Source organism: Podarcis erhardii (assembly GCF_964252035.2).
Source record: "Podarcis erhardii genome assembly, chromosome: 15".
Taxonomy (NCBI): Eukaryota; Metazoa; Chordata; class Lepidosauria; order Squamata; family Lacertidae; genus Podarcis; species Podarcis erhardii.
The window spans coordinates 14918741-14946187 of NC_138505.1; the positions used below are offsets into that span (position 1 = coordinate 14918741).

A 27447-nucleotide genomic window follows, 5' to 3' on the forward strand; every position below is an offset into this window, starting at 1 on the left:
TTTCTGTGTAAAAATGATTTATTCGCTAATACTTATTACAATACCTTAAAATAAAACAAAAAAGGTAAAACACACTTTAGCTTCAGCTGCAATTTTAAAAAAAATGTGGGGGGCGGTGAAGAGCCTCAGCATACCATAACCAATTCCAAACCTAAAAAATTAAATTATCTGCATAATTAATTGCCTGGGGAGAGGGAGAAACATAGCCACCAATTCATTGTAAAACTGGTAATGGCTGGGCAGGAGGGAATCCAGGTGCAAGGAGCTGCAGAATCAACTTGTGGCAAAAAAGAGGGGGGAGAGATGAGGTATTCTGATCAGCTTCTGAGTGCTCAAGGAATAGAAAGGATGTGAGTTTGAAAACCCAAGGCCCACCCCTCCCCAAGATGCAGAGAGCACTGAAGCAAAAACCACTTTTAAAAAAGAAGAACATGGACCATGTTCTTATATACCCTTCCCAATTCCCCTTGCCTCAAACCAACAGATCTAACCTGAGCATAAAATCTCCATAATGCAACACTGCTTTTTTATTAAAAAAAAAAAACCCTGCAAAAAAGCTATTTTCAACCCACCCCCACAGACAAAAGACTGCAATAAAAATAATTAGTCCAAACAAGCCATTTTGGTGTTTATTCGGGTTGTGAGTTTTAAGACACGGGTGTGATGCTTTGAATGAGGACATGCCCCCATCTGGGGTTGGGACAGCAACTCCCCCCAACGCAAGGTTTGCCCTCCCCACCCCCCTTCACCAACAGGCCGCCTCTACCTGTTCCCTCCTACCCAATCCCAACCAGCTATGGGAGAGAAATCAAGTGCAAGGTTAAAGAAACCAAAATGGCTTCCCTGTGTGGGGTTGCGGCCCCCAAGGGGATCCAGGGCTGTAAGTGCACAATGACTCCACCTCTCTTGACATCCCTTATAGACTCAATGGACTTTTTGTGGACCTTTTTAATCCTGAAAGCCTCTAGTCCACAGGGCATAGCGAATGAGGGCAGGGGTGGGTGGGTGAAAGCTTCCGTTTTGGTTCCCCAAGTGCCTCTTTCCCCTTCCAAATACAGCCCCACTAAGACCCACCTTAGCTAGCGGGGTAGTGAGAACAAAGGCAAGGATGGCACCCTTCCTGCAGTTTGGGCTGGGAGTGTGGAGTCCGACTCCCAGCAGCTCCGGCAGCCGGCAAGGCCAGTGGATCAAGAGATGATGATGGGTGCCATAGCCCAACAATCTCTTGGGGGGAATCAGTTCCCCACCCCTGCCTTAGGGAAAGGTGAGGCAAGAGGCTGCAGTGCCCAGTCACAGGATGGATGTTAACTCGGTGAGGCAAGCTATTCTAAAAAGAACCAGCCCCCTCTGCTTTGCCAGTCCCCCTGAGTCTTCATGTATTGCCTCTGCAAAGATGCGGGCAGAGAAGGGCTGGATGCATTTGGGGGGAGTGCAAGAGGATGTATGACTGGGGAAAGGGGCTTTGGAGGTAGGTATGAAGTCAATTTTTAGAAAAAACAGGCACATCATTAGTATATTACACAGAACCCTATTCCAGAGAAAAACACCTCTCCTCCCCAAATGGGGTGCCATACAAAGGGGGTTAGGGGGAAGACAGGTGGAAATTTCCAAGGAAGGTTTTCAAAATGTCACTTCTTATTAAGGACCGGTTCCTCCAGAGAATGGGGGTGGGGAGGTGAAGAAGGCAACCAAGGGGGAAGGCAGGATGGATGCAGAAGAGAGCTTCCGTTCTTGGAAAGGGAGGAGGCTTCCGCATGCCAGCTTGTTTACTTCTCCTTGGAGAGCAGCCCAAAGGTATAAGGGCTCGTCCTCCACCTGCAGACGCGCAGATAATGTGGGAAATCAGGACTCAGCAAATAGGCATCAAGTGAGGCTAGGGAAAGAAAAAAAGAAGTGGCCCGCACAGGCAACCTCTGTGGCCAACGTCCCCAGAGAGGCACGCAGCACAGCGGGGAGACCAGGGTCAACTCCTGCCAACAAGCCCTGCTCCAGGGAAGAAAGAGCTGCCAGCCCTCCATTCAACCACCTCTGAGCAACTCGCATATTCTGTAGAGGCCCATATGGTGGGAGGAAGATACAAGGGGAAATGTAAAATGGTACCAGGACTGGAAACATTCCCCCGAGAATTAAAAACACACTAAAACCCACCATGGGACAGAAATGCTGTTGGGGGGGGGCTGTAGTCAACACCCCATGGGTTAAGGGCTTGCTAAAGAGAGGTGGGGGAAAGTGCTGGAACCCTGTCTCTGCTCCCCCAATCCCAATTCCCCCATCCCAACACAACCCCTGGTTAAATATATATATATAGCCTTGTGTGTGTGAAAACAAGGAAGGAGGCAATGGTGCTTTGTGTTAACAACAGGAGGGTTCTTTGGGTCAGGATCCAGCCTCCATCAGGACAAGGGGAAGCCTCAAAAGATCTTCCCTGACTGAGGTAAACGAAGTGACTTTGTTTTCACACCTGCCTGAGCCAAGTCCTGGTCCACACTGTTGAAGGCCAAAGGTAGGTTTTCCATTGGACAATGCCTTCCCAGAGTTCTCTCAGGTCTAGGAGGCTGCTCCAGACCAGAACCGAATCCATTTGTAATTATATAAGGGACAAAACCACTTTCTTATGGAGAGGGAGGAACAGGTGGTCAAGGGCTGGAAGGGAGCCTATAAGCCCTGTGGGTAGTATCAAGAGTGCTCGTGGTGGTTTTGTGTTTTTAAAAAAAAGTTTTTAAAATTGCTGGCTCTGCTTTCGGAGACATAGAAGCCTGCAGATCAGCTGCTGATTCAATAGCACAATGTTAGTGAGATGAGAAGGAGTCGCCTCCTCCCAGCAAGCCCAGTTCGGTCGGAATATATTTCTATATATATATATATATTTGTCCTTGAGTATTAAGGCCGTAGATATGATGATCTGTTTGGTGCTTCTCAGCCAGCCTGGAGGCAAGTGAGGAAAGGGCATGGAGAATCCTCCCTCCCAGGAGAGCAGGGAGAGAGAGAGAGAAAGAAGAAGTTCTAAACCCAAAAACCGCTGCGCAGAGGACAACGGAGAGAGCTGGCAGGGGCTGGATCCGACTGGTGAAGGAGACACTGACCAAGAGTGGGAGGCAGCATAGGAAAAAGACTAAACCAAGAAAGGGAAAAAAGAGCCCTGCAAGGTAGTGGACAACTGGCGGTTCCTCTTTCAAGCTCCCTTTCTTCTCTGCTGCCCCAGCGCCCATCAGGAGGAGTTCTGGTTCTGATAGATGGAGGCTTTCTCCTTCAGCAAATCCAGACACAGGTGACAGCTCCAGCTTCCTGCAACAGAAAAGAGGGCAGGGGGAGGGATAAGACACCTATTGCAGCAGTGGCTCTCTGGGGGATGTTGGACATGAACTCCCAACAACCCCAACCAGCATGGCCAATAATTATGATGAACTGCAGTGGAAGCCCAGCAACATCTGGGAGGTGCCAGGTTACCCATCTTTGAGCTGCTGTTAAATTTGGGTGAGGGATGCTGCACAAGCAAGTCTTGTTCACTCCAAAAGTGATACCCTTTCTTCAAAAGTTCACTCAATGATACTCTGAGAAGGGCCCGTCTCCCTGATCGTAAACTACGGGACATAATGAGAAAGGGTCTCCACTAAGTACTTGGTTATTTTAGCGTAATATCAAATTTATTCTATGCTTTTTGAATTGCTGATTTTGCCCTTTTTGAATTTAATGTATGTTTTGAAACACAAAGTTGTTTCAAATGTTGTATGTTCTAATAAGAAGTTAATGTTTATTGTGAGCCACCAAGGTCACAGTGGAAAAGCGACTTATAAGCAAACTAAACTTAAGCACAGCAGACAGCAGTGCACAGAGTGTCATTTTGTTCACCTCCTTGTTTACAGGTATGTGACTTGTCCTCTCTGCAGTGTGTGGGATGCATTATAGCTACACTAGACACACACTGTAAACAAGCAGAACTTGACGCCGCAACAGGGGTGTCAGGGATGAGAACCAGAATCTTCCATGTGTGAAATGTGTGCTCTGCCCCAAACCTACAGCCCCTTCTCCTGGTCTTACAGTAGGCAGGCAGTCTGTGGGCCTTGACTGGAAGCCCTTTCCAACTAGGCCTCGAAAAAGCCTGAGCTGTGACCTGCGACTCAAAAGAAGTGGTGTAAAGATTAAACAGGTGATTTAAGATTAACACAGGCTACCTTTGGCTGTGGGCCTGTTGCTGGAAGCGTCTTTTCAAAATCCCAAGTCAGCGCCTGCTCAGGAAATGAGTCGGCAAACTGCCTGCTACAAGTCACCAGCATTTTGCCATGTCATGCTACATGCAAACTTTCTTCTTTTATATAATTGGCATGCTAAGGCAGGTTTAAAATCCCAAAGCATTTTAAAAAAAAGAAAAATCCTATTTGATTTGTTAAGCGGAATGAGGCCCAGAAGGAACTTTTCTTCTTCTTCTTTTACTCTATTTAAATTGCAGGCCAGTTAATTACAAAACAGGTGAGCAAGCTGTGCAGAGCAGCCTTTTATTCTATGCCCCCAAATACGATGCTGCCTTATACAGAGTCAGAACCTTCATCCGCCGAGCTCAGCAATGTCCACACTGATCGGCAGCAGCTTTCCAGGGTTTCAGGCAGGGGTCTCTCTCTCCCAGTCCTACCTGGAGACACCAGAAATTGAACCAGGGCTTTTTGTCTACAAAGCAGTCACTCTTTATCATTGAACTATGGCCTCCAGGATTCCCTATGCAAAAACCAAGAGAAACTCGAAATCACACAAAGGTGGGAAGATGCAAACAGGGAAGCAGAGAAGTACTCACCTTCCGGTGGTTCTGACATGGGTGGAGTGAGGCAGTACATATGGTAGCCACGGTCACAATCGTCACAGAAGAGCAGCTGGTCCTAAGCAGGATGGGGAGGGAAGAAAAGGCAGAACAAAGGAGAATGCAAATTATTCCACTTCTTTTCAGAAAGGGAGAAAATCTGTCCTCTGCACCCCTAAAAATCAAGGTGTTGCAGTTTAATCTATCCAATTTATATCCCACCTTTGCTTCAAGGAGCTTAGAGAGGAATGCACGCCACTGCCACACTTCAGCACTCAAGACAACCATGGGGAACTAAAGGCCTGGGGAATGGATGTGGCCCTCCAGATCGTACTATCTGGCCCTCAGAGCTCTCCCCCAGGCCAAGCCCCTAATTGACTTTGCTTTGCGCTATCCTTGCAATCTTTTTCCTGGCTGGGAGGTAGCCTTGACCTCTAATAAACACTTGTCACTTGCCTAGAAAGAGGATGGAACAAGGGGTGCGTGTAAAAGCGGTCTACTGTAAAAAAAAATTTTTTTAAAGGTTAAAATTTACATTGTTTTCTCCAACCACTTTGGCCTATGACCCCGCCTGCCACCAGGCTTTTAATGAATGGATTTTGTTCTGCTGGAAGTGTGCTTCCTGAGGCTGTAACTGGGGGTGGGGGGGTGTCTATGAGAATGTTACAGTTTTCCATGAATTGGTGTAATGCATTTAAATTTCCAGATGCAAATTGTTGAGACCTTTTAGGCATATAATATAAAGAGGGACATTCAGGAGGAAAGGACACAGGGAGAAGGGATTCAGTCATGCAAAGGGCAGGGGCAGGAGAAAGAAGGGGTACTCACATCGTTCTCAGAGGTGCCACAGATGTTACAGCACTTGCACTCAATACACTGCCAACGGTAGGTCTTCACCGCTGCCATCATAACTGGTGTGAACTGCAGGCATGAAGGGTGCCCTGGTGGGGAGAGACAGTGGGACAGGCATTAAGACAGGAAGGTTGTGTGGGCACCTCAGCAAGCGGATAAACAAACAAAGACGTTGCACCTCTTCATCACATTTGCTGCTCATCTTTTCTCCAAGGAAAACCAGGTTGGCAAGCGTTTTGACAGGAAGAGGGAAAGCGCTACTGAATTTTATTCTCACAATGTTCACATAAGACCAAACAGAATATTGTAATTACTTTTGGAATGGCATACAAAGGATGAAGAGGTTAAGGCAGTTATTATAATACACCGGGCTAGAGACTTTGGATATAATATTCAAATGTCATATTGGGAAAAACTATGGGAGGAAGAAATTAAATTTACTGCATGCTACTTGTTGAAAGAAAATATTATGAAAATGATGTATCGCTGGTATTTGACGCCGAGTAAAATTGCAAAAATGTGTAAAACGAGCTCAAATTTATGCTGGAAATTTAAGGGGATAGAGGGTACCTTTTACCATATGTGGTGGTTATGTGATAAAGACTTCTGGAAGATGATTTACAATGAGTTAAAGAAAATGTTTAAGGAATTTTTTAAAAAAAAACCAGAAACCTTTTTATTAGGTATTATGGGTAAAGAGATACTGAGAGAAGATAAGTGATTATTTCTGTATGCAACAACAGCAGCGAGAGTACTACTAGCCCAGAAATGGAAGCAAAAAGAAGTGCCATTGAAAGAGGAATGGCAGGCGAAACTGATGGACTATGCGGAGGCGGCAAAATTGACAGGAAAGATCCGAAACCAGGAAGATCAAGTATTCAAAAAGGACTGGAATAAATTCTTACTTTATTTCAAAGATCACTGTAAAATTTTAAAGTCACTGACAGGAATGTGAAGATACTTTAATGTGAAATTTTACTGCATTTTACTTGTGATTTATATAATTATTTGGAAAACATAAAGGATGCAATTAATTATGGGACAAGGAGAGAACCCACAGAGGGAAGTCCGAGAGGTCAAAAGAACCTGATAAATAAGAGATGAAAAATGATTACTGTAAAGATGTTAAAAATGTGGAAAATCAGTAAAAAAAAATTATTATAAACAAAAACAAAAACCAACAGAACTGTTTTGTTTTTTTAAAAAAAATATTGCAGCTTCAGGAGGCAGCTGTAAGAACATGCCTCCTGAGCCTACTTCATTTTTCTTGTTTAGATTCTTTTTGAAAAGGTTGTTCTTGGGACCAAAACCAACAAGCATGGGAAGGTGCAGGTGGGAAGGATCAGGAGTGGCATGCCAAGCAAACCCATAAAACTTAAGCAGGGCACCCAAGCTCTTGGCAGGATCTGGCCCTACCGCTCCCCACAGTTCATATACCTGATCGTCCACAGTCAGAACATGAAACCAGCTCTTCAGGTTGTCCTGTTTTCTTATTGATCTTGGAGTCTCCAAGGCAGAAGTCGCAGTAATTGTTGGGCAAGGCCAAGCCATCCGGACCTTTCTTGGCTATTGGAAAAAGGTGTTTTAATCAATGACAAGACAGAGTCAAAACAGAGCCCCACCCCCACCACTCTACCCAGACCTAGGGGGAGTTTATTATTTTTAAACTGCAGCCCAGCTTCTTTCAAAGGATACAGGCTATAGCATCTCATCCTGATCATTTTATGCTCACCCTGTATTCACAGCCTGCTTAAAGAGAACAGCTGGCTCTTACCTATGGCTCGGACATACGCAGGTCCAGCCCAGGGGTAGGCAACCTAAGGATCGCCTTCTCAATCCGGCCCATGGACGGTCCAGGAATCAGCATGTTTTTACATGAGTAGAATGTGTGCTTTTATTTAAAATGCATCTCTGGGTTATTTGTGGGGCATAGAAATTTGTTCATTTTTTTCTTCAAAATATAGTCCGGCCCACCACATGGTCTGAGGGATGGTGGACCAGACCACGACTGAAAAAGGTTGCTGACCCCTGGTCCAGCCCTTCAGTCCTGGTTGTGATGGTTCCACATGCAGCTGCTCAAGGCACGACAGGCTTGGTCACTTGCTAGCACGTGCCACCATTCTGGCTGAAATTGACTCCCTTAGTCTTTCAATTGGCTCATATAAATCCCGACATCACAACACGACAGTTAAGTGTGGGACTTGCACTTGGTCTATCCCTTTTTCCAGGACAAATCTTGAGATCCAATTTAAGCTAGGGTAGAGGAGAACTGTTACATAAAGAGATCTTAAAGTTTAGAAAAGCCCCAGAAAGAGGAAGAAGACACTTACATTTCTGCTCCTCAGATCTCTGTGATACAGGCGTGGGGGGCTGCGAGTCTTCCTTGTCTTCCCCCTCTTCCTCAGCCAGGTGGGAGTGTGCATAATGGTAACTCAGCCCAGGACGGTTCTTGTAACGCTTCCCACAGACTGAACAGGAAGAAAATTTTAAGGCAGACAAGACACAGGTTTGAGCTTCCCATGCCCAGAGGAGCTGCTTTCCTCCCCCTTCCCTTCGCAATGAAATTATCCCATTCTCAGCCTATCTTTATCCCCTTCTTCCCCCCCCCCCCAAAAAAAGCACACACTGCCCATCCCCTCAATGTGCTACTGTGTCAATCTGTCACAGAAAAAGAAACTGCACAAATCTCAAAACAAGGGTGGGGAAAATATTTGCTTTTGCTCAGCACCTGAACCAGATTTCTGAACACAGTGGTAAGTTCATGTCGTAACACCCTTTGCGACCTGCACTCAGAATGCTCTCAAAGCATCTCCACACCCCCCCAACCAAACAGCAATGAACAAAGGGGATAGTACACAATTGCGTATGTCTGGCACTCCAAGTAATCGAAGACTCTTAACACGCACAGCACATGTTTCTGGCCCTCATGAAAGAACGACCTGAAACCCTGTTTGTCTGGTTTCAGAAAGGGAAAAGCTAAGAGCAGATTTCTAGTGGCCAGCTTTTAGTTGCCCTACACAGCTCTTCAGCCTTGCTGCAAGTCCACTCTTCCCCAAATGCCACCCCACCATTCCTCCACCTTCCACCCTCAAGTCCTTGGCAAAAAGAAAAGAGCAATTTGTTTGAAGATCTGGCTCTGATTCAGAATTGCATTATGGATATCTAAAGGAGAGCAAGGGATTAATACCCGCAGCTCAACAGCCTAGGCTGAACCACCAAAACAGCATGCTCCAGATTTAGAAGTACCTAAGACACAGAAACAAGGAAGTGAGCCATATCTAGCAAGGAGCACTGCTTGGAAAAAAAACCCGCTGGGGCTGGGGAACATACACAAACACACAATCTCCCATAAACACTCCAGGTCTAATCAAGTTCTGATTTCGGGGAGGGAGACAAATGTTTTCTAAAGCACATTAAGTCCAGCAAGTCTTTTGCACAGCGACTGGAAAGCCAATTTGCAGGGAAAAAGTAATGGCTCTCTTAAGGGCTGTGTAAACACAGCTGATTAAGTAGGGAGCCTATGCTGGCAGGCTCCCTCCGCAGAGGCAGTGGTTGCTACATGCTGCTTCCAAGGAGGCTCAACATAGCTTACCAAAAAAAAGCTCACTTTGGAGCAGCGGCAGGAGAAAAAACAACCTCCGTCCTCTTTTGTGGTTCCAAAGTAGCTCTTCTCTCTCTCTCTCTCTCTCTCTCTCTCACACACACACACACACACACACACACACACACACACACTCTGCAAGGGGACCTTGTTCATGAAATAGTGAGTTGTATCCAGTATCAGTCATGCTCAACAGTAGCTGAGCCATTAATTTCCAATTGTGTCTACTCCAAGGAGAACTTAGATGAATATAATCCATTGCGTGCTTCTGGGCAGAAGAGCGCTTTTCTCTCACCAACAGTCCAGACCCACGTATCTGGGATTAAGGGTCGGGATACTTGAGATAGCCAACAATTCTCAGTTAAAAATAAATAAGTCCTATGTTCATTCCTGTAGCCCACTTGCTCATGGCACCAGAAAATGGAGGCAAGGCTGAATATACTCTGCAAATTTGCTTCATTCCGATGTTTTCCTTTGCAGAACCGACTCTCGGTTTTCGTTAATAAAAACAATAAAATTAAAATAAATCAGTTTTTCAGACTTGCATAGATGTAAGAAGGTAAGAACCTGGCGACAGGCCAAAGGCCCATTCAGGCCAACAGGGACCAGCCAGATCCCTATGGGAAGCCTTTAAGCAGGGCCTGAGTGCACCCGTGTTCTCCTTATGATTCCCAGCAAATGGGATTTAAAGGCATACACTGCCTCCAACAGAGGAGGGATAACATATTCATGTTGAGAATTTCCATTCCACCTTAAGGAGGAGACACGGGATTCTTACGTGTCACATGTCTGTTTACATCCCAGCACAGTATGCTGGGAACTTTCGTTTGTGTATAGCTTTTGCTTTTCACTGTCTCTCTGAGGAGAAGAAAGGGAGACGACATGTTTTCTTTGTCCTGATTTATGCTTAATAAATCTTTAGCTGTTAGTATGTTTCCACAAGCCTCACGCCTGTTCTGTTTGCGCAGTATGCTCTGCTAATATAGCGTGCTCAGGCTTTTGAAGTCTGAGTCGCTGATTTACGTCGCACTAGAAATCGGGGGATCGTCACGGCTGGAAGGGCATGATCCAGCTAGGGGCTAGCCAGCTTGCATCTCAACTCACGAAGGATGCTGACAATTCATTGTGGCTAATAGCCACTAGTAGTCTGACCTTCCATGAATTTCTCTAATCCTCTTATAAAGTCACCTAAGTTGGTGGCCATCGCTGCCTCTGCTGGGAGCAAATTCTGTAGTTCAACTATGTATGTGAAGGACTTCCTTTGTCTGGCCTTAAACCTCAAATATTCGGCTTCATTGGATACTCCTGAGTTTCAGCGCTTTAAGAAAAAGAAATGTCTCTCCTTAGGCTTCAAATGAAGGGCTGGGCAGGATTGCCAGGGGACAGGGGTTACCCTTGTGGGTTTCTTTTCTGCTCAGAGTTGTGAGCAAACATTCCCAGAATAGCACAATCCTGCCATTCCACAACTTCTTCAGCAAGCTCGGAGGGCTCTGCCACATGAGGGCTGTGCCTGAGGTTAGCAGTTTGAGTTGCCACCCTGCCCTTTCCTCCTCTGGTTGGCTAATTCCAAGGGAAGGGAGGGGTAAAATCAGGCTGCACTGCTTGACAAATCAAAGGCAAGCAAATGTAAGAGCCTTCCCATCAGCCCCAGCAAGGATGACCAATGACCATGGATGATTGGGGGGGGGGCTTAGTTCAGGAACATCAAACCAATGGATTTAAATTACAAGGAGATTGTGACTAAACATTAGGAAGAACTTTCTGGCAGTAAGAGCTGTTTGAGAGGGGAACAGACTCCCTTGGGAGGTGGTAAAACCCCCTTGGGGTCCCTTCCCACTCTACAATTCTATGAGAACAGTTACAGGTCCCAGTGTTGTTGTTGTTGTTGTTGTCCCAGTGTTGTTGTTGTTGTTGTTGTTGTTGTTGTTGTTGTTGTTGTTGTTGTTTTATACTGCCCTTAATCTAAGGATCACAGGGATGGAAGGAGTAATAGTCGAACAACACCTAGAGACCCAAAGCTGAAGAAGAATAACATAGTAGATCATGCACGTTTTTGTGTATGTGCACTGTGTCAAAATACAACTAGAGGAAAAATGATGGTATAAAGCTCATTATTGGGTACAGGCTTCTTTAATACCACAAAAATTACTCTAGATTTATTTTGGGAGTTTTAAAAAAAACAATAAATCAAGGCAAAATATAAATATAAATTCATTCTCAGAAGCCTGCAATAATACTTGAGGTACCTTTTCCCATGATGCTTAAATGCTTTTAAAAGAATGAAACATTAAACTGAAACATAACTGGTTGAGGCTGTGGCCAAAGGTGGCGTTGGCCCTTGGTTCAAGTGGCTATAAGAAGGAGCAAGAGTCCAAAGGGCAGAGAAAACTGAAGACTCAGGGCTTAGCCTATCATTAACAGAGCTTATAAAATTCCAAGGCCTTTTGGACCCTGGGACTGTGTTAATACATTATCTAGCTCTGGAAGGAATAACTTGGCTGCCTAGCACATCTAGCTAGGTAGGGTGGAGGATAATATTCAACAGCTATCCAGGATAGGAAGAACTCAGCCTATGTGCCAGAGAGAGGGGACCTCCAGATGTTGCTGGACTCCAACTCCCATCACCACTGACCATGCTGGCTGGGACAGATGGGAGTTGGAGCCCAACCCATATTGAGGACCAGAGGTTCCTCATCCCTGCTATACACCAAAGCCCTTGCAGATCAACGACAGAGTGCTGCAAGCAAAGACCACAAAAAGGTGGTCTGCAGTTCCAAAACTGCCGAGTGACTCATGCAAGCGAGTCAAACTAGAAGTCACAGGAGAAAGCAAAAATACACAACAGTTTCACTAGCCAACATCCATTCCCCCAAGCAAAATCCAGCATCTTCTCAAGGAAACTAGATATTAGACACAACTCTGCAGCACTTAACCTCCTGCAGTGCAAAGTTGTAAATAGCCCGATCACCCAGGGCAAATCAGAACATGCCAAGTTTACAAAAAAGGCTCTTATTTCTACCCACCTACCCTTTCAGGCCAGAAATAAGAACCATGGGCATGTGTGAGTATTTGTGAGCTACTAATTTTTGTGGCCTTTAAGGCTATACTCCTGGTGTGGCAGATCCTGTTGCCCTGGGAACAACAGGAAGCAAGAACTCAAAGTCACATACTGAGAGTAAAAAAACAAAAAAAAAGCCACCTCTCTTTCCGACCTCTGGGTCAGAACCAAAGGACAAATTTCTGCAGCTGCAGGAGTGAAGAGAAGGCCACTCTAGCCTCTGTCACTAGCCAGAGATCAAGACCATGTGGAAGTCTCCCCCCACTTTTCCAAGAAGGGGATCAGACAAAGAGAAGATCCACCAGAGAAGAAACAGTTTCAAGACACTTGCTTCCCACCTCCAAACATCTGAAATGACTACAAGGGCAAAGACAAAGGACATCCTGGCCCATCACCAGCCTAAGATAACTGCATCACTTCCTTTTCAGTAAAAATACCAGGCAGGGAACATCATCCCAGTCCCACAAGAATTTAAATGCCTGGTAGCAACTCACCACTTCATTCTAGGTCAGGCAAATCCATCTCCCTTCTACCCATTTCCCCTTGTGTCTCTTCTCCTTTCAGGCACAATCCTAACCCTACTTCTCTAAGAGGAAGTCGTAATGAATTCAACTGGTCTTGCTTCTAAGTGGACATAGACAGGATTGTGCTATTAAATAAGCCTGAGTGCAAAGACAGATTTATTTTTGTTCATGTATGCCAGGGGTGAGCAGTCAGGCTTGAGGAATATACTTGGTGATGGTGGTGGTGGTTTTACTAGGTCCACCAATCAGAGCACCTGCACAGTAGCTGGGCAGACGCACTCTCAAGATTTAAAGAACAAGGTGCCACTTATGAGCACATGATGAGTCCAGGAATGTGTGGTTAGTAGCACAGTGAAGCTCACAAGTCCATTGATATAAAAATCTGCTCCCCATTTCTTTTTCAGCAACCTAATTTGGGGCTGGAAGGGAGGGGAAAGCTTTTTCATTTGTTACTGCTAGACAATAGGGAGTCAGAATCCCTTGCCAATCTACTGCAAAACATCCTTATGTACTTTCTTCCCAACTCAATGCACAGCACCTTACAGTAACAATGCTTATTGAATTTTAATTGCTATGAGCCACTGAGGGAGATATGTATTTATCCAAATTTCTGGACAAAAATTTATCACCTTTCCCACAGCAACTTGGAGAGAATCGGGCCAAAAAGCTGGGTGCTAACCCTATTAGGTCACACACACTAAATAAAAACCTGAACTGCATTATCATATGAGGGAAGGGGTTTTTTGTGCCCTGCATCAAAAGACCTGCTTTTTTAAAAAAGAAGAGTTTTTAAAACTAACATTTCAGAAGAACAAAGTCAGGAGGAAATAAATAGCAAGACAGAGAGAATGGACTACCTCGGTCAGGAGGTTTCGAGGTATGCTTTTGTTTGTAACTATCTGAAATACAGAAAGAGAATAATGAGAGAAAAGGTGAAAACACTCTATAGGTCACACACATAACATGCACACAGTAAAGCTATATACAACGATTAAAAGGGAGAAAAGAAAAATGCTTACTGGTGTTATTTTAAAGTAAAAAGGGGGAGTATAAAATTCTTACAGGACAGTAAAAGGAGAAGAGAAAGAAAAGTAATTTCAAAAACTCATTGTTTGCAATTTTGAAAATTCTGGCCAATTGCCCCCCACCTTTTACGTTAATAACCAGGTTTGCACGGGCGTTCATTTCCAGATTGGCACACAGGGAGCAGCTCTAAAGAACAGAAAAGTCATGCAATATGGAACTGGCAAAGGCAGCCACACGCAGCAGGGCTGGTCACATAGCTTGGGTGTCTGCACACAAACACAGCCCCCAATGGACTGGTAAAGCGATACCAAGGTCTATACACGTCTTGGGATATGCCAGAGGAAGGCAGGGCTGGAGCACCATGGCTGAGCACCTGCTTTGCATCCATGAAGCCCTGGCTCAATCCCCAATGTCTCCATTTTAGAGGACCAATGGTGGCAAGGCTAAGACCCTGCATGGACAAGACTGGGTTAGTCTGCCAAGTCTGTCCCAAAGGAGATGAGAACATTGGTAAAGTTATCTCCTATTGGACCGACTTGAGCTGGTGCAGAAGTATGTAATTTTGTGCACTTTCACAGAACTCTTCACAAGCCAGAATAAAGCGCTCTGTGAAACAGGAAAATTTGCACACCGGGCAAATAAAAGGCATCATTTTATCAGCCTAAGATCTCATCGAAGCAACTGCCCATACCCACAGGAGACTCCAGATAGTGCCAGACCTCCAATGCTCCCAAACTAGACAAGTAATGTTATAGCCTCCAAGAAGCTCAATTAAAAAGCAAGGGACCAAGGACAAGTAGCTTCCGCAGCCCCTCTTTCAAAGAAGCTTTGACCTCTCCATCCTCCGTTCCCCCACCCTCCCCACCACACCGTCCTCCTATCTAGGAAAAGCAAAGGTGTTCTGCTCACGACAGCTGTGTCCCACAGCACGGCTCGCCTTCTTACTCACTGTCACAGGCATACGGTTTGTCTCGGTCTTCCAAAATGGCTGCATCCAGCTTTTTCCGGGCACTCCCAACTCCTTTGCCCTAGGAAGCCAGAGAGGAGGATGTCATGAGCAAGGGAAAAAATGCCTCACCCAACAACCCCTCACCGAAAAAACCTTGAGGTGACATAAAGTGGAGCTGAAACAAATCAAGTAGCTGTTAAGGAGGCCTGCAGGAAAGTTAAGCAGATTCAGTGCCACAGGGTGAAGCAAGGGGAATAAACAAATTCATGGCAAATGAGCTGTTATTCATAAAAGGATCTGAGTAATGCCAGTTGCTGGGGGTTGGAGGAGAGAAAGAGAGAGAGAGAGAGAAAGAGAGAGAGAGAGAGGTGCCTGGCCACACTGGGAGACATGATACAGGCTAGGTGGTGTATGCCAGCCTTCCCCAACCTAGCACCCTTCAGACCACATATCCTGGACTGAAACTCCCAATGGGTGTTGGGAGTTGTAGTCTACAACATCTAGAGAGTGTACATTGGGGGAATGCCGGGTGTGATAGAAAATATAGTCCAGAATATCTGGAGGGCACCACGCTGCGGGAAGACCAATGAACATATAATCTAGCAAGGAATAATAACAACTACTAGTACTCCTGCTAGACAGGAGTTCTTGTGGGTCCAGGGAATTCAAAAACACTTTCAAGCCCTTTATGAGACTATTAAATTAACTGATTTATCCATGGCTAAGAACAGTATTATAGTATGATCTGAAGACAGTGACCCCACCATTATTTAGATCTATGAGACAGGAGATAATCACAGGTGCCACACTGAACTCTTCCCCCACCCCCAACAGCTCAACTTTAGATCCGTCATGAAGAAAAACTTATGTCTTTCCCACCACAACGGCTAAATGTTTTCTCTAGACTGCAGCCATGGTGTGCACCATGCATTTATGTGATGCTCCATTATTTACATACAATGACCTTCAGAGGAGAAAAAAATCACACATATTCTCTTTCTCAAGTAACACAGCCATCACCAAGATGCTTTAAGGGAACAGTTGCAATTGACATTTTCAGGGCTGAAGTCTTAACTTTTAAAACTGTTTTGTTTGTCTTTCAGTATGTTTTCACCACTAGAATAGGGTAGGACAGTTAGTTCAGTAAATCAAAAAGCCAAGCAGAGGGAGTCATACTAATGAAGTGCTGCAGAGTCGATGAGCTCAGCTGGCAATATTTTAAAAGACAATCCACTACTGCCCCACAGTGGCACATGCTTTGAATGATTTTTTTTCAAATTTCTTCTTCCATTTCATTATTATTCATATGACAACCAATACTGTGCCAAGCAATTATAGCCCCAGAATCCCCCCTTCCCCTGCAAGGATAAATCATCCCTTTCTTTAGTACTTACAATTACCTTGTGTTTATGGTGTTATATCAATTTAAACTTTTTAGCCTTGGGGCTTGGAGGCAGGAAAGAGTGTTCATGCATGTTTTTCCCAGGGACAACAAGGTTTTTAAAACTACAGAAAGGCAGACTGAGAAATACTTGGACAGGGATGGAGAAGCTGTGGCCTCCCAGATGTTGCTGGACTTCAGTTCCCATCAGCCACAGAAAGGATGGGATGATGGATACCGTAGTACAAAGACATCTGGAAGACCACATGTTTTCCCCATCCCATTCTCACTAGTCTCTACAACCATAGAGTGTTCATTCCTTTCCAGCACCCAACATATTTTGGGACATCCATAGAATTTCCTTGCCTGCCACTGCCATAGAGCCCCAGTGCTCCTTTCCACTCCATGCAGACTCAAAGCGCACGCTGAGTCAAGACTGAGCAAGCATTACTAAGCCCCAGTATGTGAGCTGTACCTTCGCCTTGCCTTTGCCTCGGCGTTTTGGCGTGTCTTCTTCATAGTCCTCATCATCTAGATCATCCAAGAAATCGTCAGGTTCCAGGATCCGCTAGAACAGAGAAGCAAGACTACTGTAGAGAAAACAAAGAGATTCAAAAAGACAAGGGGGCGGACAGAAGACTTGGAAGTCTGGCTAAGAAGCATCCCCTCAAATGCATTCTAGTTAGACCAATGGCAATGACCACCTAATAGTTTCATTTTCACTTCAGAGCTTTCAGGTAACATTAAAAACTGTCTTAAGGACATAAGAGAAGCCCTGTTGGATCAGAGCAAAAGCCTATTCCCAGATGTGGGGAACCTCTGGCCCTCCAGATGTTGCTGAACTACAACTCTCATCATCCCCATGAGTTATATTTCAGCAACATCTGGAGGGCCAAAGGTTCACCTGTGCCCTATGTAGTCCAGCACATTGTTTCAACCAGATACCTATGGGGAACTGAGAAGCTGGGCATGGACTCTTACTGTTGTTCCCCAGCACACGATACCCAAGAGGCATGGTACCTCTGAGCCTAACCAGTGACTGAAAACCTGTGGTCCTTCAAATGTCACTGGACTACAACTCAGATGAGCCTCGAACAAGGAAGATTATGGGAGCTGTAGTCCAACAACAGCTGTAGGGCTTCCCTTCATCATCTAGACATACAGCCATCATGACTAGTAGTTACTGACAGCCTCATCTTTTAGTAATTTGTTGAATCTCCTAAACTATCCATTTAGGGCCACCTACTCATCTTGCAGAGGCAGATTTCATAGGCTTTCTGTAAATAAATACTTCCTGCTCTCTGTCCTGAATCTTCCAGTTGGTTAGAGCATGGAGCTGTTAACACCAAGGTTGTAGGTTCGATCCCCGTATGCAGCTGCTGTATACTCCTGCACTGCAGGGGGTTGGACTAGATGATCCATCAGGGTCCCTTCCAACTCTGCAATTCTACCTTTCAGCTTTATCAGATGACCCTGGGTCATGGTGTTAACAAGAGAAAGTCTTCTATATCTGCTTTCTTCATGTCATATATAATTTTATTTGTCACTACATTTATATTCTACCTCTCTGTCAGGGATTCTTTAGCAGTGATTCCTGCATTGCATGGGGTTGTACTAGATGATCCTTGGGGGTCCCTTCCAATTCTACAGTTCTTTGATTCTATGAAAACGCATGGGCTCAAAAAAGTGCATTTCATGCCCACATTTCAAAATCAGTAAGTGCTCTTTCTCTCTTTTCTCTATTGCTCTCTCACACACACATCCTGTCTTCCTGGATGCTGGAAGACAAGCTACAGCATTCCGTCTTCAGCTGCCTTACTAGGCTATTAGAGTTGATCCTGGGAAGCAGCCAGTGTGTATTATGACATTCAGTATCTCACCAAGCCAAAAAAACTTGATGAAAACCAGAAAGTGTCATTGCACCACCACCTCCTCCCTGTTCGCTTCACCCCCCACCCCCATCCCAGCATGGTTTTTGCAAAATAGACTGGCTTTCATTTCACACTAAATTCCACTCTGGTTCATTTTTTAAAAAAAAAATTTAAAGGAAGCTCTTGCAATCCAAACCAATAGTTTGTAGTAAAAGGGTGGAATTGGGAACAAATAAAGCTGAAGAAACTGGAGCAGGGGAACAACAGAAGAGACCTTGGGCTGGGCTGAGAGAAGCATGCCTAGCACCACAGTGGAACAAAACACTGGTCCATGAAATGATTTTTCTGGCAATGAGGATCTTTGAGACAGAAGCAGTCTGACAAGCTGAAAGGACACTACCAGCAGGGGTACGGCTGTGCACTCCTCAGCTACTACACAGACGCAAAAAAGAGGCTCTCAGCTCTCTCCCTCTTCTGCATTTGAAGCAGGTTTTGAGCCCTTACTCTGAGGGGAGAAGCTGGTGAAACAGCAAGGGGTGGTGGGATCAGCAGTACTTCCAGAAGTCATGGGCTAGAAGCCTAAAGCTCCACACAGCTCCTTGTTCTGGTGTAAACTGGATTTAAGTGCTCAAACCTCAGCAACCGTTTGTGCACTTTTTTAAAAAATCTGAACAATTTATTCATGTAGCAAACTTCTGTTTTTGTGGGTACAAAAACTAGGTCTCCATGGTGCAAGATTTCTATCCATTCTGTAGTTAAAGGCAAGGACAGCAGAGGAGAGGTAGGAAGAAGATGCGAGGAGCCATTCATATGTTACCATGGAGCCCCCTTTCGAAACAGAGTCAATGCTACCCTCTGCCTGCCATTACCTTCCGCGCGCGACTATTGGCAACAGGAAACTCGCCGAGGCTGTCTTCGTCAGTACGGGGATCGGGCAGACTGCGCTTCTCAAGAGAGTCCGTCCTCAAAAGGGCCTCCAGGCTGCTGCCATCCTGAGAGATCAAACCCTCTTTCTTTAGGGTCTGCTCAGTGTCTACAGAAGTAACATCCAGAGGGTTGGCTGTGTAATTTTTTGGTTATGTACTTAAATTTGTATCCTGCCCCTCCTCCCAGAGAAGCCCAGGGTGATAAACACCAAATGTTTAAACTATACTATTTAAAATAAAAGAACACGTTTAAAACAATTTTAAAACATCTAAAGACATTTTAATGCAATCACATATGCTCACAGTACCTAATTTCAAGGTTGCCATGGTCAGTATCTGTCAGCCATCAAATGCTTGGGTAAACAGGAACGACTTTAAATTTCTCCGGGAAGTCAGTAAGGAGCAAGACACTCTCGATCTCACCAGGTAGGGAACTCTCCAAACCAGGAGCCAACCAAGGGCCTCTGCTGGTCGTTGCTAAAACTGCCACCCACGTCACCAAAGGAGAAGGACTGGAGGCTCCAATACATGGTGGAAGGAAAGAACGCACTGGAGGAGGTATTGTGAACCACAGTTAAGGAAGCAGAGCCCACTGTGGAACAAAGCCTTTTAAACACCTCCCCTGTGAGGAAAGGTTGCAACATTTCGGGCTCTTTAGTTGACCAATAAGGTGAATAAAAGGCAACATGGTAGAAAAATATAAAATTATGCATGGCAGGGAGAAAGTGGATACAGAGGGGTTTTTTAAGGCAACTAAGAGAAAGAATAACAAGCAAAAGGCAGAGAGATGAAAGAACACATTTGAGTGAAGGCATGCCATTGCTACCACCACCCCTTAGGCAAATGAGAGGACACAACTCACTATGTGGATGGCTCACATAGAATCAGGCTATGTGATTGGTGTGTCTTTTTCATGAAGATCAAAGGGTATAGTATTAAGGTTGTTACCAAGTGATCCCATTGGTCCGACTAGTCAGAACTGTGCACATATGCATTGGAAAGGATGGGGCAGAGTGTGGAGTATTGGGCTCTGCTGCTCAAAGGCACTCTGTGCACTTTTGGAAAGTGGCCGCCAAATGCTCAGTCTCTCATCCCATCCCCAACAACCTCAGGCCAGCTTTTGGTGGGGTGGCAGCAACTACAATTTCTGGCTCGGCCAGCAAGGCCAGACAAAAACCTTGATTCATGCATGACAAAAACCTTGATTCATGCATGTAAAGGCCCTCCTATTTCATCTGGCCCTGGCTACAAGATACTTGGCCCAAGCAGAAACCTTAACAGCCAATACAAGCAACTGTTATCACCGGTGGCCCTCCAGCTGTGGAATCTTGGAACCAGCCACAGCAAAAGAAAGGGAAGGGAAGAAATTCCCAAGCTGAAGAGGCTCCATTGCTCTGCCTACCAGCTTAGGACAAATTTCATCTTCCCCTGTGTTTTGCCAAAATGTGAGCATTCCTGGAGAAATCTAAAATCCAATGTAAATGTGCTACCAAGTGTGAATCTCGTGAAAAGTCAGCATGTCAGGAGTGTAATTGCAATTCTTATTCCTGACCCATTAAGATAACTTTAAGGTTTGCCTTGATTTGGGATGTGGAACTTGTGGCCCTTCAGGTGTTCCCGAACTATAATTCCCATCACCCCTGACCATTGGCTATGCTGAATGGAGCTGAGAAATGTTGGAGTCCAACAACAGAATGCAAGCCAAAACAGCTCATCAAGACAGTATATCAAGACTTTAATAAGTTCTCATGTGGTAATAGAACAGCAGTGGGTACCCTGTGGTCCTCCAGATGTCACTGAACTACAGCTTCCATCATCTGTGGCCATTGGCTATGCTGACTGGGGCTGATGAAAGGTTTAATTCCACAAGCTCTGGTGGGCCACTCGTTAGCCACCCCTGCATTAGAGATGTGATGGGATAAATGGGGAAAGGGGTAGCCTTTGAATAATATAGGGCTCAAAGACTTCCAAGGGTTACTAAAATCAAAACAGGAATTTACCTGGAAGGTTAGAGATGCTGATAATGATGCTCCTGAAAGCACAGTTGTGTCGGTGATGCAACTCTCCCTGGCAGAAGAGGTTCTCTCTAATCAACTTGCTATGATGTACAAACCCATCCCCAATCCCTAGGAAAAACTAATTTGATCCCAAGTGAAGTCCCAGCAGCAGCTCAGAGAGAAAGGAAAATATGTACCTGGTTTAATGGAAGGGAAGGAAAGCCTTGGATCCTCAGGAGGATGAGCGCGACGTTTTTTCCGCCAGCGCCGAGCCGGGTAGGAATAGAGCTGGCCAGATGCCAAACCTTCCGATAAAAAAAGCAAACCAGGACAGAAAAGGAAGAAAAAGAGTAAGATTATCAGTTCAATGCAGACTTTTCAAAGCTCTAGCCTTGAGCACTTCCCCAACAACCCTCACTTCAGGAATGAACATATCCACTCCTTACAATCCATCCTAGGTAAAGCTAAAGGGACCCCTGACCATTAGGTCCAGTCGTGGACGACTCTGGGGTTGTGGCGCTCATCTCGCTTTATTGGTCGAGGGAGCCGGTGTACAGCTTCTGGGTCATGTGGCCAGCATGACGAAGCCACTTCTGGCGAACCAGAGCAGCACACGGAAACGCCGTTTACCTTCCCGCCGGAGCAGTACCTATTTATCTACTTGTACTTTGATGTGCTTTCGAACTGCTAGGTTGGCAGGAGCAGGGACCGAGCAACAGGAGCTCACCCCGTTGCAGGGATTCAAACCGCTGACCTTCTGATCGACAAGTCCTAGGCTCTGTGGTTTAGACCACAGCGTCACCCACGTCCATCCTAGTCTGCCACTAATCCGCACAGTTGATATGGGCCAATAAATAAAGGACAATAAATGCAGTGTATGCAGATAGGCCCCCTGAAATGAGTAAAGATATTTCCATGAAGGAAAAAGAAGAGACCTACCTCTCCCCACCCACCCACTTCTCAGGTGAGCTGTCAAAGAACAGGTGCAGTGCCTTATCAAAAACAAGCAAAATCGCTGCCGGACCCCAAAGTGTTACAAACTGCAGACTTCCGGAGGCGGCGCCATCGGTAATGGCGGATTCCCTCTGAAACAGAGGGAGAAACTCCGCAGAAACCGGGTCCACCGCTACAGCGAAGCGGAGGACCCTTAAAAAACCCACAGGCGGGAGAAGCCTGGGGCCGTGGGACTCAGTGGGCACGTTTTTGCGCCCCCCCAAACTGTCAGAGGAGCTCTGAAAAGAGCTCCGGAGCGGAGCGGGGGTGCAGCGCTGTGCTGGAGTCGATCGCTACCTCTGCGGAGGGAAGCTGCGCAGCAGTTACCGGAGAGCACTGGCCTTTTTCCTGTGAAACGACGGATTAAAACAGCTATCCGTGAATAAGAATTTGAAAATTCGGAAAAGATCAAAGCATAAGACCTACTAAAATTGGACTTGGAATTTGAACTTGACGCTTTGATCGGGACTTTGAACTTGAATTTAAATTTGGACCTGAAAGCGGCAAAGTGCAAACAGGAAGTCCAAATAAGAAAAACTCAGTGCCCCTAAACTTCAAGTTTTCACAACTTCCTATGTGTATCCCACCTGGCCCCCTGTGCCGCTTCTCCATCCAGATGTAGCAATTACTCTGCGCCACTCCAGTCTGCGAGTCCAGAAATGGCAATCGGACACTTCTCTCAGCACACAGCCGGGCATTGTAGTTGTGGCACTGCTCCATCGCGTCCTTATAATATTGTTCGCCAAGGCTGGTGGGAGACAAAAGCAAGAATGCGTTAGAACATGGGTGTGCCAACTTCAGGCTTGATAGATCCACTTTGTTCTTAAAGGACCTCAGGATGCACAAACCAGCCATTTGCAATTAAGGAGCAAGGTGCCTCTTGAACATATGCTCAGCCCATAAATTTGCTTTCCGGACCAGAACTGATCCACTCCTGGGCGAATTTAAAAGAGGATAAAACTGATGAGAGGAACGTAAGTAAAAACACTGTTTCCCAATGAAGCTGAATGTGGGAAGACTCAAGACGGATGCAAGACAGTACTTCTTTGCACACCACTTAGCTAACCGATGGAATTTGCTGCCACTAATATGGATGACTTTACAAAATTAGACCAATTTATGGAATATAAGGCTATCAGCAGTAACTAACCATGTTGGCTATGTTCTTCTTCCACTGTCAGAGGCGTTCTACCTCTGAATACTCAGCTCGCAGGCTTCCCATATGCATCTGGTTTGCCGCTGTGAGAACACGATGCTGGACTAGATGGGCCTTTAGTGTGATCCAGCATCCAAGCTATTTTTATGTTGTTATGGTTTTCACTCAAGCTTTCTTCATGTCCTCAATCTAATTGTGGGGAAACTTTTTTTGCGTTGCTATTGCTAAATCCTTGGGCGTCAGAAACACTTGCCTCAAGATCTACCAGTGCAGATCACCTCAAAATCTACCAGTGCATCCAACTATACCTTCTGCCTACTCCTGTATTAGAGGAAGTCTTTCCCAACTAGATAGTTCACCAAGAGTCTAGGTTCACAGAACTATAGAATTGTAGAATTGGAAGTGACCCCAGGAGTCATCTAGCCCAGCCCCTTGCAATGCAGGAATCTTTCACCCAAGGTGGGGCTCGGACCCACAACCCTGAGATTAAGAGTCTCATGCTCTACCAACTGATTGACTACATCACACAAAGAGAAATCTAGGAAGCTGGACCTTCCCACAGCTAATAATTGCAACGATGTTGAACTGGGGTGCAGAAAGTACAGTGGTACCTCGGGTTAAGAACTTAATTCGTTCCGGAGGTCTGTTCTTAACCTGAAACTGTTCTTAACCTGAAGCACCACTTTAGCTAATGAGGCCTCCCGCCACCGCCGTGCGATTTCTGTTCTCATCCTGAAGCAAAGTTCTTAACCCAAGGTACTATTTCTGGGTTAGCAGAGTCTGTAACCTGAAGCGTATGTAACCCGAGGTACCACTGTACTTTAATTTTAAGGTGTCAGGATCAAAATTCTGATTACAAAACTGGTTTTAAGCTTCCCTTCCTGGAACAAAAACGAGAGGCATCTGTAGAGATAGCTTTTTATATTACCACATCTCATTTTCAATCTATTACAATCACAGAAGAAGGAAAATGCCCAATTCTATTCAATAATCCCATTAGTGAAGACTCAGATGGAGAGTTCTCAGAGTGAAGCGGAAAGGGAGGAAAAAAATACATCGCTTGCATTTATATTCTTGTTCTTTAAAAATCTGTGGTGTGGCAGCAATGAAGTTTCCTTAATTGAGCAGCCTATAATTACAGTAATTTTAGTGTTTCAATCTCGCCACATAAAGTAGCTGAGGGAAGGGAATAGAAACTGGTGGGCATCAGCTTGCTTTGGGGGAAAAGAATTTAATATCTTTGCTGCCGGAGGAAAAAAAGCTTGTTGGGGGGAGTGGAGGGATGAAAGAGAAAATTAGGTAATTAAATTGCAAGTCCACCTTGTTTACAATGTTTTATAATCCTCTTGGTGCTCTATTATCAGTTGAAGCAGCTATGTGAAATTCAGAGGATGCAAATCAGGACAGAAAATTGCCACAACCCGGGAAACAGCTTCGACTGACCAGCTGAACTATGTGAGGGTAGCCGATGGGAACATCCCCTGCATGCGAAGACAGGCTCTGGCAGATTGAGTCAAGAAGACCAATAGTGGGCCCAATGGTCAAGAAGGTGGTTTCTGCAGGAGCTGCAGAGGTAAGTGAGGAGCAGTTGTGGCTCATCAACCTGGAAAGGTAGCCCACCTAGGAGAAGGAAAACTCTGATCCAAAACCTCCACTGCCTTGCGGGATATCTTCAGAAGAAAAGAGCTAAGGAGTAAACCCTACACAAATCCACAGTGGAGTCCCTAAGACTGTTGGAGGGCACTTTCTATGCCTCATTTCAGCAGCTCCTGCAGCCAAGCTAGGGCCAAAAAAATTGCTCTGCTTTCCTTTGGACCACATCAGTGAGGCCAAGGAGGGGGGAGGATTGTCATCTGGGCAGCCCAGGACCTCCATACACACTGCCCAGGCTAGCGCTGAGAGAGGTAACTTTGGTGCTGCCAATGCAGCAGTCTGACTTTATTCTCAGAGGCGCACTCCTTTGTCTCTCAAGATAGATGGATGCCAACAACAACATAATTGCAAGGATGTATCATATAGAATCTTCAGGTACCAACATACCGTATGCCAGGGGTTGCCAACATGGTGCCCCTCTGGGGACAATTCCTACCATCCCTGACCATTGGCTATGCTGGCTGGGGCTGATGAGAGCTGGAGTCCAGAGCAACATCCAGAAGGCACCACACCTGGAACCTGGGTCCACCCTACATCCATTACTTCTTGATATCCAATACCAGCCACGTACTGTAGTTGCCATCTTAAAATTCTACACCAGCTCAGAAGCTTAGCTTTTCTTATGTGGAAAGCAGGCCCATCACTTTTTCTCCATTCGAGAGCAATGGAGCAATGATCCATCGATTTGCACTTCTGCCCACCTCCCATTAGGAGTCCTGACCATTATGGGTCATAGTTCCTCTTTCCATCCTGCCTCTTTGGGGCAGGAATTCAAATCATTCTCTCCCCTACCTGAAAACTTCTTTTAAACTCTTGCAAGAAGGTGGGTCTTTGTGCTCTTCACTCCAGCCTCTCCTCCTACTGGGCAAGCAACTTTCATCTCTTCACTTGTTATTCCACCCCCTGGAACTTGCCCCTGACATTGCATGGGGGGGAATCTGTTTTTCTCTAGCACAAGGACGAGGTACCTTTTGCCCTCCAGATGTTATCGGACACATCAGCCCCAGCCAAGCATGGTCAGGGATGATGGGAGTCGTAGTCCAGCAGGGTCACAGGTTGCCCATCCCTAGCCCTAGCTTCTCTAGCCACCCTACCTCTTTGCTAGCCAGAATCTCTTGCCGCCCTTCATCTCCCATATAAAGAAGAGGAAGAGAAGGTGGCTGTGTTGTGTTTTAATTGTGCCCCCATCACGTTTTATTTCTGGAGATCTGAATTGAGTGGGTGGTAGATCTATATATTACGTTCTCGTCTTAAATCCATTTCACTCCCCTGCCTCAATTTTCTTCTGGGTTCCGATAGAAAGTGGGGAGAAACTCATTCTTACCCCCATGACTGGAATCCTACTTTTCAAGAGTGATTTTTTTCCTGCTCCCCCCCCCCACACTCCGTTTAAGACTTTTTTTAGGGGTATAAGATAGTCTCTCTTGACACACACTCCTCTTAAAAATCCACTCCACCTCCACCCTACACACACTTTTTTGAGGGACCACCTGGTGTATTCCCCCCTCTGAAGAAACAAATTGTATCTGTTTTCCTGAATGGGTATTTCCCCCTTTTCCCCACACCCCGTTTATCTTTCACAATTACTGTTTCAAGGGAAGGAGGCTGTCTTTCTCCCGGCCTCTTTCAGAGCTCCACGGGGGGGCATGAGGTAGAAGGGCCATTTTTCTCATCATTCCCCATTTTCTTTTGGGACTTTATGGAAAGTGGGGGGGGGTCGTCCTGCTCTTTTCTCCTCCCCCGTGGGGGCTCTACTTCGCCTCCCTCTGTTTTTTTATTTTTTGAGCAGCCTTTTATTTTTCTCATTCCAATCCCCCCACCCAAAATTTGGGATATTTCAAGGCGAAGTGTCCTCTTTTCCATCCACTTTTAAAACTCTGAGACGAAGGCACTCTCCCCTCTCCTCATCCAGCCTCCACCCACAGAAAGGGAGTTTAATTTTTTATTTATAAAAACTTCAGTCCTGAACAATAAAAAGAGCCAACAGCTTCCCCCTCGCCTCCTATTCCGCCCCCAAGTCCACCCCGATAACAGAATGGTCTCTCCTACGACCCTCCTGCGAGCATTTCTCGGAGATTCGGGCTGTACCATTAGAACCAAACAGGGGAGGGGAAGGGGGGGGGAAGAACGAGAGTTGCACTCACAGCTTCACCACATTCTGTACCACCGCCGCCATCTTCCCCTCTGCCGCCTGGGGCCGCGGAGTACTTAAGTGCGCATGCACCACCGGCCGTTCGAGCTCACCAGGGCGACTTCCATAAGCATCTCACTCAGTTCCACGGCATGGCGCATGCGCCCCGCTGCCACCATCTTCCGCGCATGCGTAATTAAAAAAAAAAACCTGAATCCTCCCACGCTCTTCCCGCCGGCCCTGCTGTCAAATATCATGAAGGCGCACGCGTAGAGAAGACAAGAAAGACTTGCTAGTGACGCCACCAACGGTGACTATTTATCTATATTGCGCAGGCGCAACGGGAAAATCCTCCCTCGTAGGGGAAATAAATTTCGCGGTCAAAGAGTCAGCAGTCGAGGACGCATGCGTGAATCTGGAAAGATTTGGCGGGAAAACCATGTTAGTTGACGAGGGAACTAAAATAAATAATTCAACTAAAATGCAAGATAGTAGCTGTCTTGGGCCAGATATTAATCTGTACAATTACATTTAATGTTT

General features: G+C 45.7%; 1 protein-coding gene across 3 annotated transcripts; it reads right to left on the minus strand.

The window, feature by feature from the left end:
• DPF2 (double PHD fingers 2) lies at positions 1 to 27140 on the minus strand. 3 transcript variants are annotated; one of them, XM_081842353.1, is made up of 12 exons: positions 26921 to 27140; positions 22555 to 22715; positions 21172 to 21279; positions 18921 to 19084; positions 16656 to 16748; positions 14800 to 14878; positions 13682 to 13723; positions 7972 to 8109; positions 7079 to 7207; positions 5618 to 5730; positions 4787 to 4868; positions 1 to 3285 (listed from the first exon to the last, which is right to left on the minus strand). In XM_081842353.1, the coding sequence occupies exons 1-12, from the start codon at positions 26950 to 26952 to the stop codon at positions 3209 to 3211; spliced, it is 1218 nt and encodes a 405-aa protein (XP_081698479.1). In that variant the 5' UTR covers positions 26953 to 27140; the 3' UTR covers positions 1 to 3208. The 3 variants fall into 3 exon arrangements, with proteins under 3 accessions (XP_081698479.1, XP_081698481.1, XP_081698480.1); XM_081842355.1 differs by lacking the exon at positions 26921 to 27140 and adding an exon at positions 24567 to 24733; XM_081842354.1 differs by lacking the exon at positions 13682 to 13723 and having other exon boundaries at positions 26921 to 27137.
• Positions 27141 to 27447: the final 307 nt, after the last annotated feature.